The sequence below is a fragment of the Solea solea genome, chromosome 8 (assembly GCF_958295425.1).
Source record: "Solea solea chromosome 8, fSolSol10.1, whole genome shotgun sequence".
In the NCBI taxonomy this organism is placed as follows: domain Eukaryota; kingdom Metazoa; phylum Chordata; class Actinopteri; order Pleuronectiformes; family Soleidae; genus Solea; species Solea solea.
In genome coordinates, this window is record NC_081141.1 from 310,647 (window position 1) to 326,597 (window position 15,951).

The 15,951-nt window shown below is 43.0% G+C and overlaps 1 protein-coding gene and 1 long non-coding RNA gene across 3 annotated transcripts; both read right to left on the reverse strand.

Moving 5' to 3' along the window:
- Window positions 1-1,729: 1,729 nt before the first annotated feature.
- Window positions 1,730-3,835, reverse strand: LOC131464331 (uncharacterized). Its single transcript, XR_009241158.1, has 2 exons — window positions 3,729-3,835; window positions 1,730-2,145 (listed from the first exon to the last, which is right to left on the reverse strand). It is a non-coding gene; the product is annotated as an uncharacterized LOC131464331 (long non-coding RNA).
- Window positions 3,836-7,979: 4,144 nt separating this feature from the next.
- LOC131463512 (uncharacterized) lies at window positions 7,980-15,707 on the reverse strand. 2 transcript variants are annotated; one of them, XM_058635265.1, is made up of 5 exons: window positions 15,178-15,707; window positions 13,243-13,343; window positions 12,408-12,626; window positions 11,804-11,939; window positions 7,980-8,346 (listed from the first exon to the last, which is right to left on the reverse strand). In XM_058635265.1, exons 1-4 carry the CDS (start codon window positions 15,528-15,530, stop codon window positions 11,809-11,811), a joined length of 804 nt encoding a protein of 267 aa, XP_058491248.1. In that variant the 5' UTR covers window positions 15,531-15,707; the 3' UTR covers window positions 7,980-8,346; window positions 11,804-11,808. The 2 variants fall into 2 exon arrangements, with proteins under 2 accessions (XP_058491248.1, XP_058491249.1); XM_058635266.1 differs by lacking the exon at window positions 7,980-8,346 and adding an exon at window positions 10,890-11,079.
- Window positions 15,708-15,951: the final 244 nt, after the last annotated feature.

Consider the following 15,951-nt stretch of genomic DNA (forward strand, 5'->3'; position numbering starts at 1 on the left):
GTGTTTTCTCTCTCTTCTTCATCTTGAGCATGTTTTTGTCTTTGAGTTTTATTGCCTTATATGAGTAAAGTTTGATGACTGAGACTTTCCTCACAGTTTACATTAATCATAGCATATATTTACACAATTATAAATGTAAATGTTCATCAGTGCTTTGGATAAAGCAGTAACTCTTCCTCCTGCTCTCAAACAGGGACAGACATCAGCAGTGATCTCACACCGTGCCAAACACATCAATGACAGGAATCCACTTACTGTATCCTGCAGAGGAGACACAGAGACACAGAGAGACACAGAGACACGGAGACACACGGAGACACAGAGACACAGAGACACAGAGACACAGAGAGACACAGAGACACAGAGACACAGAGACACACGGAGACACAGAGACACAGAGACACGGAGACACAGAGACACGGAGCCCCGCACACTGAATGATAAAGAGTCAAATATGAGAGTGGATTCACAGCCAGATGTTGGCAGAGCATGTTTGATTTCCCTTGTAAAGCAGAGAGAGGAGCATCATGTATAATTCCAGGACTCTTTGTCAGGAGTGGACCTGAAGTGGATCAGGTGCAGCATGCAGTGTAAACTCCTCTGAGACAAGCTTGTGATTTAGTTACATGGTCTTAGCTCTTAGCTCATGGTCTTAGCATGTGAGTCTCTCAGTGTAGCATCTCAGGTCACATGGCTGCACACAGGAAGTGATTTGTTGAAGACAATAGCAACACTGTGTGAGTGAAACGAAGGAAAAACAACTACAAATGTCAAAGCTCCTTGGCTCCGCCCACTCCTGCGGCACTCCTGTATACACAGAAACGCTCCCTCGCTTTATCAGATATATGATGCAGCGACAGAGTTTGTGTTTATGCAGAATATTATAATAACAACAACAACAACAACAACAGGGTTTAGGATTACATGATGATTAAGAGTCGGCCATTAAACACTGTGAATGCAACACTATCATTGAAGATACAGAAGACGGTGAACGTGTGAACGAGGTCAGAGCCAAAAACAAAGACGTCTGCGTCACAATCATATTAAACATGTTCTGACATTTAAAGTCTGTACAAGATTACAATCCTTGTTATGAACATCTGGATTGTCTCTTTGGATTCTGACAGCTGTTGAATTTATTGTAGCTTAAAGTTTCACATTTACTGCAGTGGCAACTGTCATTAACCTGAATATGACAAGTCATTATCATGAATTTAGATACATTACATTACACAGTGTGTGTGTGTGTGTGTGTGTGTGTGTGAGTTTCATACTCTGCATCTTGTGGTTAGGGGTGGGCTTTGGCATTGATATACATACAGTATACATGTGTATATATACACGTGTATATATACACGTGTATATATACACATGTATATATACTTATATATATATATATATACGTATATATATAATGACGACTAGTATACATTGTTGTGCATACTACTCTGTATTATCAGTGTTGGTTTCTGTCTCTATATTATAAAAGCGTTCTGCCTTACTACAGTATGTACAGTGCCTTGAGATGATGTGTGATTTACAGTCACATTAAACTGAGTCTGATGTTCTCCAGGATGTGAAGGCTGCAGTCTCTGGTGTAAATGTGTTGTTGAGATGATCAAGCAAAGCCAGCAGCAGCAGCATCGTGAAGCAATACATGAACTTTGAAAGAATCCACATGATTGTGATGATGTTGTGATTGAAAAAGCACACAAGGCCAGACCTCTCCTGTCTCTGCATGCTCTGTGTTTATTATTTCATACGTCAAGTGGGCAACTCTGTCGTGGTTCATTACTTTACGACCGTCCCGGGGCCGTTTGACACTCTTACATTTGTACAAGTCAAAGTACGATACTTCAGATCTAGATCTGTGATGTGTGGAAACACTCTGGTCACTACGACGCTGCTGTGCCGCTCCTCACAACCTGCAGCAGCTGAAAGGTTGAAACAATAGAAGTTTCTCTCTTGGCTGAAGCCACAAACTCACAGGAGGTGTAATCAAACACCAACACTGCCAAGATCCAAGAGGGATGGGAGGGAGTCCTGAGCCAGTGAAGCCTCATTAGCCCACCACCACCACCACCACCACCCACAGAGAGCGACAATGAGATCATGGTTCCAAGCAGGAAAACCCCTGAAAGTCTGTGGAGAGGAACATCGTGTGAAGGTCTGAGACAAGAGCGACAGTGTGGTCAAACACGTCCATCCACAGCTCACACTGAGTCTTTTCAGGAGAGGAGAAGCTGTGAGTACAGGTCAAAGGTCAGCCCTGAGTCTTCAATGAGATAATTGAAGATTCATATTGAAGTGACTGATGTAATCCAGTCCACTAATGACACACACACACACACACACACACACACACTGCACAACAGATGACACAACATGTCTCATTCACTATAAAGTCAACTTGAAGTTTCTTCTTCTTTTTGTAAAGTTGCCACATTCATGAAGACGTGAACATGAAGTTTTGGAGAGAATGTTGTTGCTGTCTGGACAAACACATTATATTAGACTGTCTAACATGAAGTGATTTACAGGCAATCAGTGAAGCCAGTGTTGCTGTTGGGAAATGAATAATTACAACAACTATTGGAACACTTGAAACCTCAAAATAAGTCAGTGGTTGACGAGTTTCCTCTAATGTGTAAACGCCCTTTTCATAATTGATATCAACATTTCTCTCACAACAGAAGTGTGCACCTGTAAAGCTGACGAGCGTAGGACGTGATAAGGTAGGAAACGAACATTGAAAGCTTGACAACGGGACGCAACCTCTGACCCGGAAGCGACACAGGTGACAGGAGCTGAGTACCGGCTCGCCTCGATGATTACCGGAACTGAAACCATGGCAACCGATGTGAACACAAATGAGCACTCACACTGCTACACACGGTAACAACAAATGTGTTTACCTCTATAGACGTTTACTACACAACAAATAGATTGTGTCCCATTCTTGTAAACGTTGAGAGTGAATCAGGACACTGCAGGTTTCCTGAGGTCATTGAAAGTCTCACATATATTCAGGTTGAATCCAGCACAGTCTCGTCACAGGCTGGTCACCTGACACGTGTCTACATTCTTTAGCTCAACTTCTAAATGATAGCTCTGTTATAAAAGAATATGTCATCTGCTTGTATGATCCTGAACGACCCTCTAATCAACTTCACAAGTGAGTTTGTGTGTGTAATTATGGATATGTTGTGCGCTGGTGTAGTGTTAGTGCAGAAGATTACAGTGTAGCTGGTGCCACAGGTCCCACAACCAGCGGAACCTGGAAACAACAGCCACTAAACATGGGACAGGGACCTGTGATAAATGCTGACGCCATGGAAACGATAGAGGATGGATCGTTCATCACGTCTCCAATAAAACAGTCGGATTATTATGAAGAAGATTTTTGTTAAGGTGCAAAAGTTACTTTACATGTTTTGAATTTGTTATATTGGTCTTTTGGTTTCTCCCTCTTTAGACCGGAGCTCTGTCCTTTTCCTTCACTGTGTTCACACCCATTTTAATAGTCTGGGTGTAAACAGTTTCAAACATGAGTGTGTTACCAAGGGTCATTGTGATCTATATAGTTAGAATGGTTCTGATCCTATTTTTCTTCCATATTCTGTGAATACATTTGTTACATGTTTGTTTCGCGCTCTGTCGTAAACAAATGTTCCTGTTTACTTCACTTTCATTTGCTCGAGCATGTTTGTGTCTGGTAAACAAACCTGGGAGACTTCCTGCTCATGTTCTGTCTCTGTTGTTGATAAACTCACAGGTAAACTGACCATTCGTTAGCCTGTGGTCAAATTCAGTGTCTGAACTGAATAATGAGCTCCATATACAGTATGTCGGAGTCTTACACTCTGCCTTTGATCTGCCTTTGATCTGCCTTTCATCTGCCTTTCATCTGCCTTTGATCTGCGTCTCACTCATGTTCATGTTGTTGTAACAATTATACAATCATACGTAATAAAATAAAACACAGTTCTGTCAGAAACAGTGATCATGACGTCACAACTTAATATCGTGGACATTAAGATACAAATGAAGGCGGATTTTAACGAGTGAATGAGTGAATGAGAGAAATGTAACAGTGACAATAAAGGGTTATTCACACGTTCATCTCTGAGGTTTTAAAATAGGAATTGATGTGGAATATGAGATGATTCAGTGAGGCTGGAGTTGGGAGAGAGCGAGGGAGTGAGGGAGCGAGAGAGCGAGGGAGTGAGGGAGCGAGAGAGCGAGGGAGTGAGGGAGCGAGGGAGTGGGAAATAAGTCAAAACTATTTGTTGATGTAGCAACAAATGTCTCTGAGGAGGAATTTGTTTTCACTCACAGGGGGCGGAGTTAAAGCTGTGTTGAGGGAAACAAGCAGATTGATGGTCTGTGAGCTGTGATGCCATCTCATCACTCACTCATGCTGTTGCTCCTGCTGAGCGGCTCCACATGCAGCTGCCTGAGCCACTTAGTAGCAGGTAGAACATGCTGCAGACGGAGCATGGTGGTGCTTGTGGCAGCTGAGGTCAGAGGTCATGTGAAACCATTTCCCTGAAGACCCCGTGGAACGCAAATGCTTCTTATTATGAGGCCGAGCTTCTAACATCCTTATTGAATCAGCTCCAAAACTGTCTTCTGTTTAATGTAATATCAGATGAAAGTCTACAGAGCGCTCAGTGGTTCAGACCTGTGTGCAAAAGACTTCATGGTCGCAAGTTCGACTCCACCCCGGCTGATTGTACTCAATTCCTTTGTAAGTCGCTTCTGATAAAAGCGTCTGCTAAATGACATGGAAGCTAACACCAGCAGGCTAACACCAGTCTGTAGGCACCTCCCACTTCCAAGAGGCGTGTCCAATGTAGATCAAGTAATCTGTACGCAACTGGACAAACCTACAACCAATCAGACCAATGATGAAGGTCAACAAAGGTGCTGGATGTATAGTTTAAAATCATATAAAATAAAACCTTCTGATAATCTTTCATTTTGATGCTGTTACATTACATGTCATTATGTGGCGAGGGTTAACAGACATGAACACAACCTCACAGTAACCATGTTTAGTACCAGCTCAGTCCTGACTTCATCACTCACACACACACACACACGCACACGCACACGCACACACACACACACGCACGCACGCACACACGCACACACACACGCACACACACACACACAGCTGTGACAGTCCATCTCCAGCGAGCTCAGTGGTAGAGCGCGTTGTTTCTGGTCTACGTGCCAAACACTCCTGACAGCGTGTGAGGGGTTTGAAAGATGAGTGATAGATGTGCTGTATGAAAGGGTGAGTGAATGGGTGAGTGAACGGGTGAATGGCAAAACTGTAAAGCAGCTTTGAGTGATCATCAAGTCCAGAAAAGTTCTATACAACTACAAAGCATTTAGAGAACACGTGTGTGTGTGTGTGTGTGTGTGTCCTCAGTGAGAGCGTCCTTCTCTTCATTATCTTCATGACACAAAGACACTTTGATTAGATTGGAGGGTAATTTACAGCAGTCCTCATTATTGAACAGCCTGCTCCACAGCTCTCTTGGCAGAGTGTGAGCTGGAATGTCAGCTTGTTTATTTCCTGCTGAATATTCCAAGAGCACTGTTCCCACCAAATGACCCAAGGAGAGGAAACAACAGCAGAGGTGGAGTCAAGCACGTGTGCTGTTATTAACTCCATCAGCTGACACTTGGTAACCAGAGAGCTTTGTTAAAACATCAGCCATCATTGTGTTACACAAACTGAGGCTTGTAACTATGCCCCTCCCCCGACCCCCCTGACCTCACCCACATCCCATCTTATCTACCACAAACAAACAAACCCAGTCAGCTCATGTTGCCATAGCAACAGGAACAGTCCTGTGGGTGAAATCAGCTCGTGGGTGTGGATTCATATTAGAAGAGAGAGAGAAACACGAGCATGGGATTTTGTTCAACTCAAGACCGCACGATTCCTCAGGGAGAACTGATGCATGATGGGAATGAGAGCAGGTAAGAGCATCATTGTGAGAGATGACATGAACACTAATGAACTGTAACCCTGAACCCACACATGCTTTCTGTTAAGACGCTGTTGATAACTCTGCCCGTTTAAGTCGCTGAAACTAAACGTCCAATCAGTTCCAGAGGGCGAGGCCGTCTGCTTCTCTTTAAAACATGGCAGACTGTTGAAATGGTGCTGATCTGAGCTGCTATAGAAAGAGATACATGTCATTCCATAGTTTCATAAAGGACTTCTGACACGACGAGATTATCCACATGAAAACACAAAGTCATGTTTTCTGCTTCTATGACAAAGTGACGCACAGCACTGACTTTGCAATGCATGTATTACTCCGCCTCTTCCAGCTGGAAAATGACATTTGTAATCTGCTCACTTTCCTGCACCAAAGTCCATAGAGAAAATCAGCATTTTAGCTGCTGCTGCTGCTGTTTCTGCCGCTGAGGTAAATCTGAACAAAATAACCCTGCAGACATAGTTGAATGTGTTTGAATCATTTTGCCTGAGACAAACACACAATTGTGACTTTAAAGCAGCTGTACGTGAAACCTGTTTCAGTGTGTGTCTCTCTACCTCTGACAGTAAATCTAGAATAAAGTTTCCAATATCCAACAAATCTTTATCCAATCAGGAGCCAGAACTCCACAAAGAGGCGGTCCTACAACACAGTTACAGACAAACAGGACATTCAGTGACCAACATGTGACAAATATGAGTATAGTGTAGTGTTCTCGTGCAGCTGGTGAATGAGGACTAAACACGAAGTTAAACTTATCAAACAACTAACTTCACACTTCAGTTGATCATCAGTGACTGAAGTGTGAAGTTAGGACCATGGATTCACACTGAAGAACAGTCAGAGGACACATTATGTGAGTTTACTTCATCCAGAGTAAATCCTGGTTCCACTTAGTGGGTGAGCCACGAGAGAGCCAGATACTGTGAAGGACTTCTTCTTCATGTAACACATTCATTCTGTAAAGAAAAACACAGGGAACGCCCATTTATCAAATATCATAATGATACGTGATACGAACAGCACATGTGCAGCGTGTTACTGTGACTGTGTCTCTGCAGGTGAACGTGTGAACGTGTGATGAGTGACAGGATGAAACACGACACACATGACAGCGCGCGGAGGACGGCCTTCCCTCTGCTGCCTCCCAGACCACGCCCCCACGTGGACACTCAGCCTCTGTGTCTCCAAGGTGACGAACGATACGCACGACGACACAAACCGTCAAACAACAACAATTAAGCTACTGATCAATAAGTTCTCAATTTAAATGTGTAAACAACACTTTGAGGCAGGAAGTGACCTCGTCAGGTGGTACACAGCATTACAATAAACATTTGAAAGGATGAAAGATCAATTATTATAACTCTAAAGACTAAATGAGAACATTTAAAAAGTCCAACTCAAGTGTGACGATGAAAGTTTGTGAAAGTTTGTGACGTCTGTGTCAGAGGAAACATCATCACTCACACACAGGCAACTAAACAATCAGCAGAGACTTTAGAGGACGTTTGGAACTGTTGTGTTTGACACAAACAAACTTTAGAAATCATGTTTGGATCGGGTGGAACGGGTTCTGAAAAAATAAAACGTACAAAACAAAAATGAATGAAGCACTTTAGAGTTATATATAGAAAACTACGGAAAATAGCATCAGTTCATTACACTGACAATGAAGCTCAAGGCCTGTTCACTCACTGATGATAAATGATGATAAATGATGATAAATGATGATAAATGATGATAAATGATAATAAATGATGATAAATGATAAATGATGACAAATGATAAATGATGATAAATGATAATAAATGATGATAAATGATAATAAATGATGATAAATGATAAATGATGATAAATGATGATAAATGATAATAAATGATGATAAATGATAATAAATGATGATAAATGATAAATGATGATAAATGATGATAAATGATGATAAATAATAAATGATGATAAATGGATATTTATTGTGAATCCTGTCACAGTGCAGGGGTTTTGCTGTCCCCTCCAGCAGAGGCCCGGCAGCAGCAGCAGCAGCACCACCACCACCACCAGGGCGGCGCCTCTGAGCAGAGGGGGAGCAGATGCCAGGCTGATTGTGTTGCGCAGCCTGAGAGGAAGTGTGGAGAGCAGGGCACAGGCAGAGTCCAGGATCAGGAGTGGAACCACACACACTGGAGCTGGACTCAATCAAAGAGCAGGTGAATGTTTCCACTGCCACTGGGCAAGGCAGCCTTATTTGGATGGCACGTTTGGAGTGTCCCTGAGCAAGGCATCCAATCCCCCACTGAAGTGCCCAGCCTGTGTGTGGTCACTATGGGATGTAATAAGGATGAGTTCCATTCAGAGTAGGATCATTAAAACAAACTCTCGCTAAATCACTTCAATAGTAACGAGAAAACATTCCTTTGTTAGTGAAGACAACATATTCAACACAATCATGATCATGATCACATGCAGACACTGAAAGGTCCAGGAGGAGAAGAGCTTTCTTAAAAGCACAGCATGAAGCCATGAAAGCATACGACGTTCATGTAATCATAGGGTTTAACGTCTGAGGAAGAAGAAATGAAAGATTTAACAAAGAGCTAAGTTTAGCATTGATTTCACTGTCAGTCAGTGTGTGTTTGTTTGTCCTCATGACTGTTTGTCTTAACAACCACTCAAAGGACAAATTATATTCATTCATTCATTCATTCATTCACTCACACTTTGACAGGCTAAGTTCCCCAAGAATCACGAGATCTCAACCTTAGACTTCGACCATGGACCTCACAGAGAGTTTAAGTTAAAGAGGGTTTTTGAAGTGTGGTTGTGTGAGGGACTGACACTTATCATAGGACTCCATAATGGATCCACCAGAGAAACTGTGCTCTGGGTCTCATTGTTTTTTAGAGAAATAATAAAAGTATAAAAGCTCTTTGAACAGCAGCAGCTGTGCTAATACTGTTGCTAAAGACGCGCCACGTTCCCCATCATGTCACAGGCTGCAGATGATCTTGAAAATAATATTTATAATAATACATTTAATACTTTATTCTCGTATTATTAATGTTACACCTTTTATCCCATAATATTACGACTTTATTCTCATAATATTGTGACGTTTATCTCTATAGTTTGAATTATGGGCAGCGAAGAGGACAGGGGACATTACATTGACTTACATTCATTTCCTGAAGACTCACTCTAACCATAACCATAACTGTAATATAACCCTACATTTTTAAATATTATAAAGACGGAGATGGAGAAGGACGAAGCTTTATAGTTCAGTCAGTAGAAGAGTGTATACTGGTATTTAAAACACCTCGTGTTTAATACAAGATGCTATCCTTCATCATCATCATCACTCTCCCTTATCAGCAACACCAGCGAGAATATTCCTCATTAACGGGACGACTTACATTCAACACTGCATCTATAGCACAAGCATCCCAAAATAACCTCTTCAACGGGGGCCACGTTTGTTGAAGCCTGCAGCTCAGTGCTCAGCACTGCCCTCTATAGACGAAATATTGCATGACATCCATAAGAACACAAAGACACACGGAGGTGCAGACGGACATAAAACAGACAAATATTGAGTGTAAATGGACTTTAACCTCAACAACAACATCACGTTTGTTACCTTCAAATGTTTTGTCCCCATAAACAAGACAAGTCCTCACAACATGAGTGAGTAAACAGACGGAGGTCCCCACAACATGACTAATACCAACATGCACACACACACACACACACAGTACAATACACAATAGCTTCCATGTGGCTTCACATTGTCATAATCACATCCAGACAACATGCACATGTTGTGCAGGAACGAAACAGCTGTGCTTGTTTGTGGTGACTCAAACAAATAATCTCATTTCATCGCCAATTGACATGAAAGTTTGTCTGTGGAGCATTCCTCCCGTATTATCTGGATCGAGGGCAGTGGATGTTGTTGCTGCAGTTTGGGTTATTGCCTCTTGGATAAACAGACACAGTTGTTTCAGAACATCCATCACCAGCTCCAGAGCTGTCGATGACATCTGCATCAAAGATGTCACTGTAACTCCTCCCCCAGAACCTCCCAGAACCCCCGACAACAACGACAGACGGGCTGGTCAGCGACAACCCGGCGCCGCCAAGGTTCCTGAACTCCATCTGTATCTGCCTTCAACACTGTGTGAGGACACGGACCACGACTCAGAGGCAGAGGACACGAGGTACGAGCCACAGTCACAGCAGAACACATCATATTCTTATTCTTCTATTATCAGCACACACCGTGAAGAGGTCCAAAAGTCTCAGAAGTGATGTCACGATCAAGGCGGGGAGGTGCAAATACTTTCCCAAGCATTTACAACAACTGCAGTGCATGTAACGCCATGGCCACGTGTTTTAGTCCTGGAATCATTCTGTACAACATCACTCTGCTTTAATATTTCACTTTTCAGCTCAGAGCTTTAGACTTAAAGCTGCCGTTTTATTAGCATTTCTTAATTAACAGTTGCACTCAGAAACACAACTGAACATAAATGATCTTTTTCTTCTCTGTGATCGTAGACATTGTTACTGTATGTATACGTATTTGATTTGTGTGGATGAAGAAATTGAAGACATGAAAACAGAAACTACTTCAGAACGACATGTTCTGAAGTAGTTTCTGTGTGGATTCAGTCCGAAATCGAGGAGAAAACAACACAATCAGGAAGCACAGCTCCACAAGGGGGCGCTCCTCTGTGCTCGTAAGTTTGCGCTGCTTGTTGGTGATTAAATGAGCTTTAGCAGAGCTCCACACACACGTGGACATTGTGACTTCGTGTGACCCTAACCCTAACCCACGTGTGACTTCAGAGAGTATGAGACGTCTTTTCTGAGGGATTTATGATCTCAATCATCATTTCAACATAGTATGATTTCCATTTGTAAATAAAAAAGTCATAAAGCCCAGCATGTACTGGGGCGGGACACTGTGTGATTGGCAGGTGGTACAGTCAGGCTCCTCCCTCTCCTCTGTATGTTATTGTTACTTCTGGAAGCTTCAGGACTGGAGTCAACACTGTAACAGGAACAGGTCGTTGTTTTAGTTTGTTAACTCTAATGTTTCTGTTCCAGGCCTTCTTCATCATCATCATCATCATCATCATCATCATCATCAAAACAAGAGTTCAACAACCTGATGTCACACCAGGCAACCCCGCCTTTCTGAGGCAGCACGACACCGTCACCTACTGATGACATCACACAGAGAGCACGTAGAGTGAGGACAGAGCAGAGTGATGACATCACACAGAGAGCCTCTGCAGCTGTTCTCACGTGGACTCAAAGATGTCAAAGATGGCCTGGATATCGTGCAGGAGTGAAGCAGTAAAGACGTTCCTGTGTTCCACTGCTGCAGCGTGTGTTCAGTAACAGGTGTCACTCATTTACATTTATATGGTGACTCGAGTTACATCAATGTTAAAGCCAAACAGTAGTTGACACATGAGTCAGCATCTTACATACAGACCACCTCCGGCCTCAAACAACCTTGGACACGCCCCCTGGCAGGAAACAACGCGGTTCATCCCGTAGACGTAAGAGAACTCGTCTCTTAGTTCTTTACATTGTCCCTGATCCCCACAGCTGCTATGAAACATGGATTATCTCTCTAAGTCTGACTTAAATGATTCACTGCTGCTGCATCACATGAACTCAACGTGAGTTTAGATTTAGTGTTTTGTGTTAAAATGACATCATCACTAAACTATAAATGTAAACCATGCAGGTGACAGAATGCTGACCTTGTTCATGGTTCAGTGTCCAGTCTCCTCACCGGCCTCCTCTCAGCACAGTGATAACACATCATACACCACACACTGTGCTCAGGAGCCATCTGGACTCCACTGCTGCCCCGAAACGGTCTGAGTGCACAGGAACCTGAGAGAGGAAGGAAGAGGGAAGAGAGGGAAGAGGGAAGAGGAAAGAGGAAAGAGAGAAGAGAGAAGAGGGAAGAGGGGTCATGTCATGGATGTTGAGTAAAATAAAGAAATGACAAATATTCCATGTTACTGCATTTTTAGAGGGCGTCACAAGCACAGACAGTCGACTCACAGAAGTTTCTGTTTCTGTGAGTGAGGTCAACATTGTGTGACGTCTGCTGTGACCATGCCGGGTCCCCAGAGGATCACTAGCCTCCATGACCTCTCCCTCTCAGACATGATGAAGAACTTGTGTTTGATGTTTGTTGCTTTTGGTCATGACCAAACCTTAATGCCACAAAGTCTTCACACACTTTGGTTTGTTCATGTGTGTAAACATGATTGATGATTCACTCTCTTGTGAAAATGAAAAACTGTAAAGTTCTGGGAGGTTCCCTGACACCAAAACATCACAACAATAGCTTACCAAGGATAAAGTAGGCGGCAGCACTGAGGGAGAGGATGATGAGGAAGATGGTGCCCAACCCCAGATCTCCCATGGAACAAGCATTTGGACAAGCACAGGGGCTCTCCACCCAGATCTGCAGGGGCTGCTCAGCACTGAGGCTCTGGGCCCGGATGAAAGACGTGGTCTGGTTTGGATTACAGTGATAATGCACCACTGTCAGAGGACGCTCCTCGTGAGCTGGTGCAGGGAGCAAAGAGAAGAGCAACACATTCACACTCACTGTGAACATCTCAGTCAGGTCTGAGTATACGTGCAGAAGAGGATTATTGACCACGTACATCTGACCCTTCCATAGGTGGCGCTGTGCCTTTCTATAAGCTACTGCTGTTGAGTTTCCTGTTGATCTTTTATGTCACAGACAAACAAAGAGATGGAAGATTTCAGGCATGAAGGTCGTCTCTTCTTCACTGATGTCATGTGGTTGTTTGTTGTTTTCCTGCAGCAGTAATGCAGTCGGGCTTAAAGCCCAACTCCAGTCCTTTTAAGTGTCTAATAGAGAGTAATAGGACTAAGAATGGAATGATCTATTTTAGTCCAACTAAGTACACAATATAAACTTGTGTTGTCATAAGGTCAACACAGCTTCATCACTTTTCTTTTTAATAATTAATATAATAATATGTTCTGGTTTCTTTGATCCATAAAACTAAGAAATCATTCAATATGAATAATTCTGCTCAAGGTTTCTGAAACACGTACGGACGTATGTGGACCAAACAACTAACGAGTGATTATGAAAATGATCGTTCACTGCAGTTAACAACTCCATCGCGTGTGTGCAGAGATCACTCACCAAAATATGAGACAGACAGCGTCCTCAGAGTGTCGTTGTAGTGGAACTGATTCCCTTCATGTCGTCCATAACTGACACAGCGGCTGATGTGTTTGTCCTGCCTGTGATCACATTATTATATATATTCATACTTCCATTATTCACATACATGTGAGATATATGAGACACACACACACGTATATACAGTGAGGGTGAGTACAAATGGAACGCAGCAACAGCAGGGAGTCCAAAATGCTGCTGCAACCCCAAGGGATTGTGGGTGATGTAGTACTTGTCACTTTAATATTCAGGATTAAAGGCTTAAAGTCACCCACAGCATCTCAGTATTAGACATATACACATTTACAGCGCCCTCTGGTGGCTCATCAACAGCTACATACATTTACACTGAATTGAAATGAACAAATCTCAGTTTAACACATTTAACAACAACAGTGTGTTTATCCTGGTTCTCTTTCAGATGAAGTCTGATATGAATCAGCGATGTGTTGGTAAACAGATGTGTGCTGTCGGTGCTGGTATTTAAAGCAACAGTGTGTAAGTTTGAACACGACGTTACTGTGGCAAACACCACAATGACGGCACAAGTGTTTTTAGAGCTGACCTCAGTGCATTCCACTTTGGCTTTCTCCTGGATTTAAACCTGACTAATCCGTCATTAAGAACGATCGACTGATTTTAAAAAGCACTCGACAGCTCCTCTCAGCACCAGACGAGGGTTTGAGGTTTGAAAATGAAGCGAAGCAGAGGAGACTATAAAAAAGCCTTCAAGGGATTCCAGCTGCTTCCACTGTCTGTGGATGTCAAGACAGGAATGTAGAAGACCATGAAAAGTGCACATCTGCAGGGCAGAGAGGTGAAAGTGAACCTCCAGAGGACACAGGCAGAGCCCATGATGCACTGATGCACTGATGCACTGAGTCTGCTAACACACAGTCACACAAAGAGGTTCAATACCACACCAACTGTAGGGGGTCGAAATATAATCAGCATCATTTAGATACTGGTCAATATTAGCTTTAAAGTGTATTATTGGATATTATTGGATCACTCCCAATATATCAGCAACGAAGACAGACACACACACACACACACACACACACAGAAGAGAGGATTATACTCTCAGTCAGTGACTGTGAGCGTGAATAGACACAAGTTTCTGCAAGAACACGATGATCCACAGCAGATCTCAGCATCCACAACTCTGACAAACATTAGTTTTAATGTCTGGGACTGTGTCTGTGTGAGACTGTGTGTGTGTGTGACTGCATTAACGTGTCCAAGCAGCACCAACGTTAACTGTAAAACCATTTTTTATTTTTCATTAAAAATAAAATGACAGAATTTCAATATATAATAATATGATGTTGCACAAACATAATTTTAGAGTGTGTGGTAATAAATCTTATCTAAAACAAATCGGTGGTTTGGGGAGCCTCAAAATCTGCCCTGACCCATGTCCCGACACGGTCTTTGGGCACCCCTGCAGTCAATACTTTTACAGTCACACCCTTTGACCTCAGATTTACAACTCTGCAACTCATAGCAACCTCACACTGCCCCAGGTCAGGATTCAAAGATGGCTGCCACTGCACAAACACTTCTTCTTGTAGCGTGAATATAATTCTGTCATAATGACGGTAAATCAGCCGCACACACACATGGTGCTGTTTCATTTGTAACTGTGGCTGTTTGTGGAGAGTGTTGTTATCGACTGTCGTCACAAACAGTGTCGAGCCCCAGGATTGGTTGTTTTTTCTGACTGAACTCGGGAATGACGTCACTCTCAGCTCCGACTTCCGATGTAAATGGAAGAGTTTTTGTCAGCAGAGGGCGTGGCTGTGTGTCAGCACCTCATAAAGCATGAACTATCATTTGAATCATTTCTTATGGTATAATAAACATACTATAAAGTTAAACCAGCACTAAGTTTACCTGATGATGAGGGACGCAGCGATGTTGCTGCAGTCACTCCCCGTCACGTCCTCCAAGTGTGAGAATGGACGACAGGGACTGAATGAAAACAGCATGTCATCACCGTCTGCTGTGTCCTCTGCTGTCACAGGCCTCAAACGGCCCAGGAAACCGCCTTCATCGCCCACGGCGTCCAGGTTAATCAGGCCGCTCCCGTCCTTCATGATACACTGGCAGTTGTTGACTTTAAAGCAGCCGGACTTCTTGGCAGAGCTGGAATAAGAAGAGAGAGTGGAGGAAAACAAACTGAGACACAGTGAGAGGTAGACTGCAGGAAGACTCATGGTGACAGTGTGTGCATCAAAGCACACCATTGTGAGCACTCGTGTGTTGTGAGGTAACTAAAGAGCAGCTAACAGCACAGTGACAGCAGGAAAGTCATTAGAATGAAGGTGATTGCCATTCCAGACATTCCTGAGGCCCACACCAGTGTTTGTCTGGAGAGGACGAGGACACACACACACAGTGTCCCATCATCACTGCAGGAGCACCATTACATCACACAGCTCCTCACAAACAAAGACCTGGGCCGGATTATGAGCCAAAACTTTTTTTCTTTTTAAATGGCTTATTTGTTTTTATAAACCAACACATCTGTTAAATTTGCCATTTTTGTACAAGATTGAATGGAGATTAGAAGAATAAAGGTCTGTAGAAACACAGCCAGTTCTGTTACATTTCACTGTGAAGCTCCAGTTTAAGGGAAATCTTTAAAAGGGCTCACAGGAGTTTCCC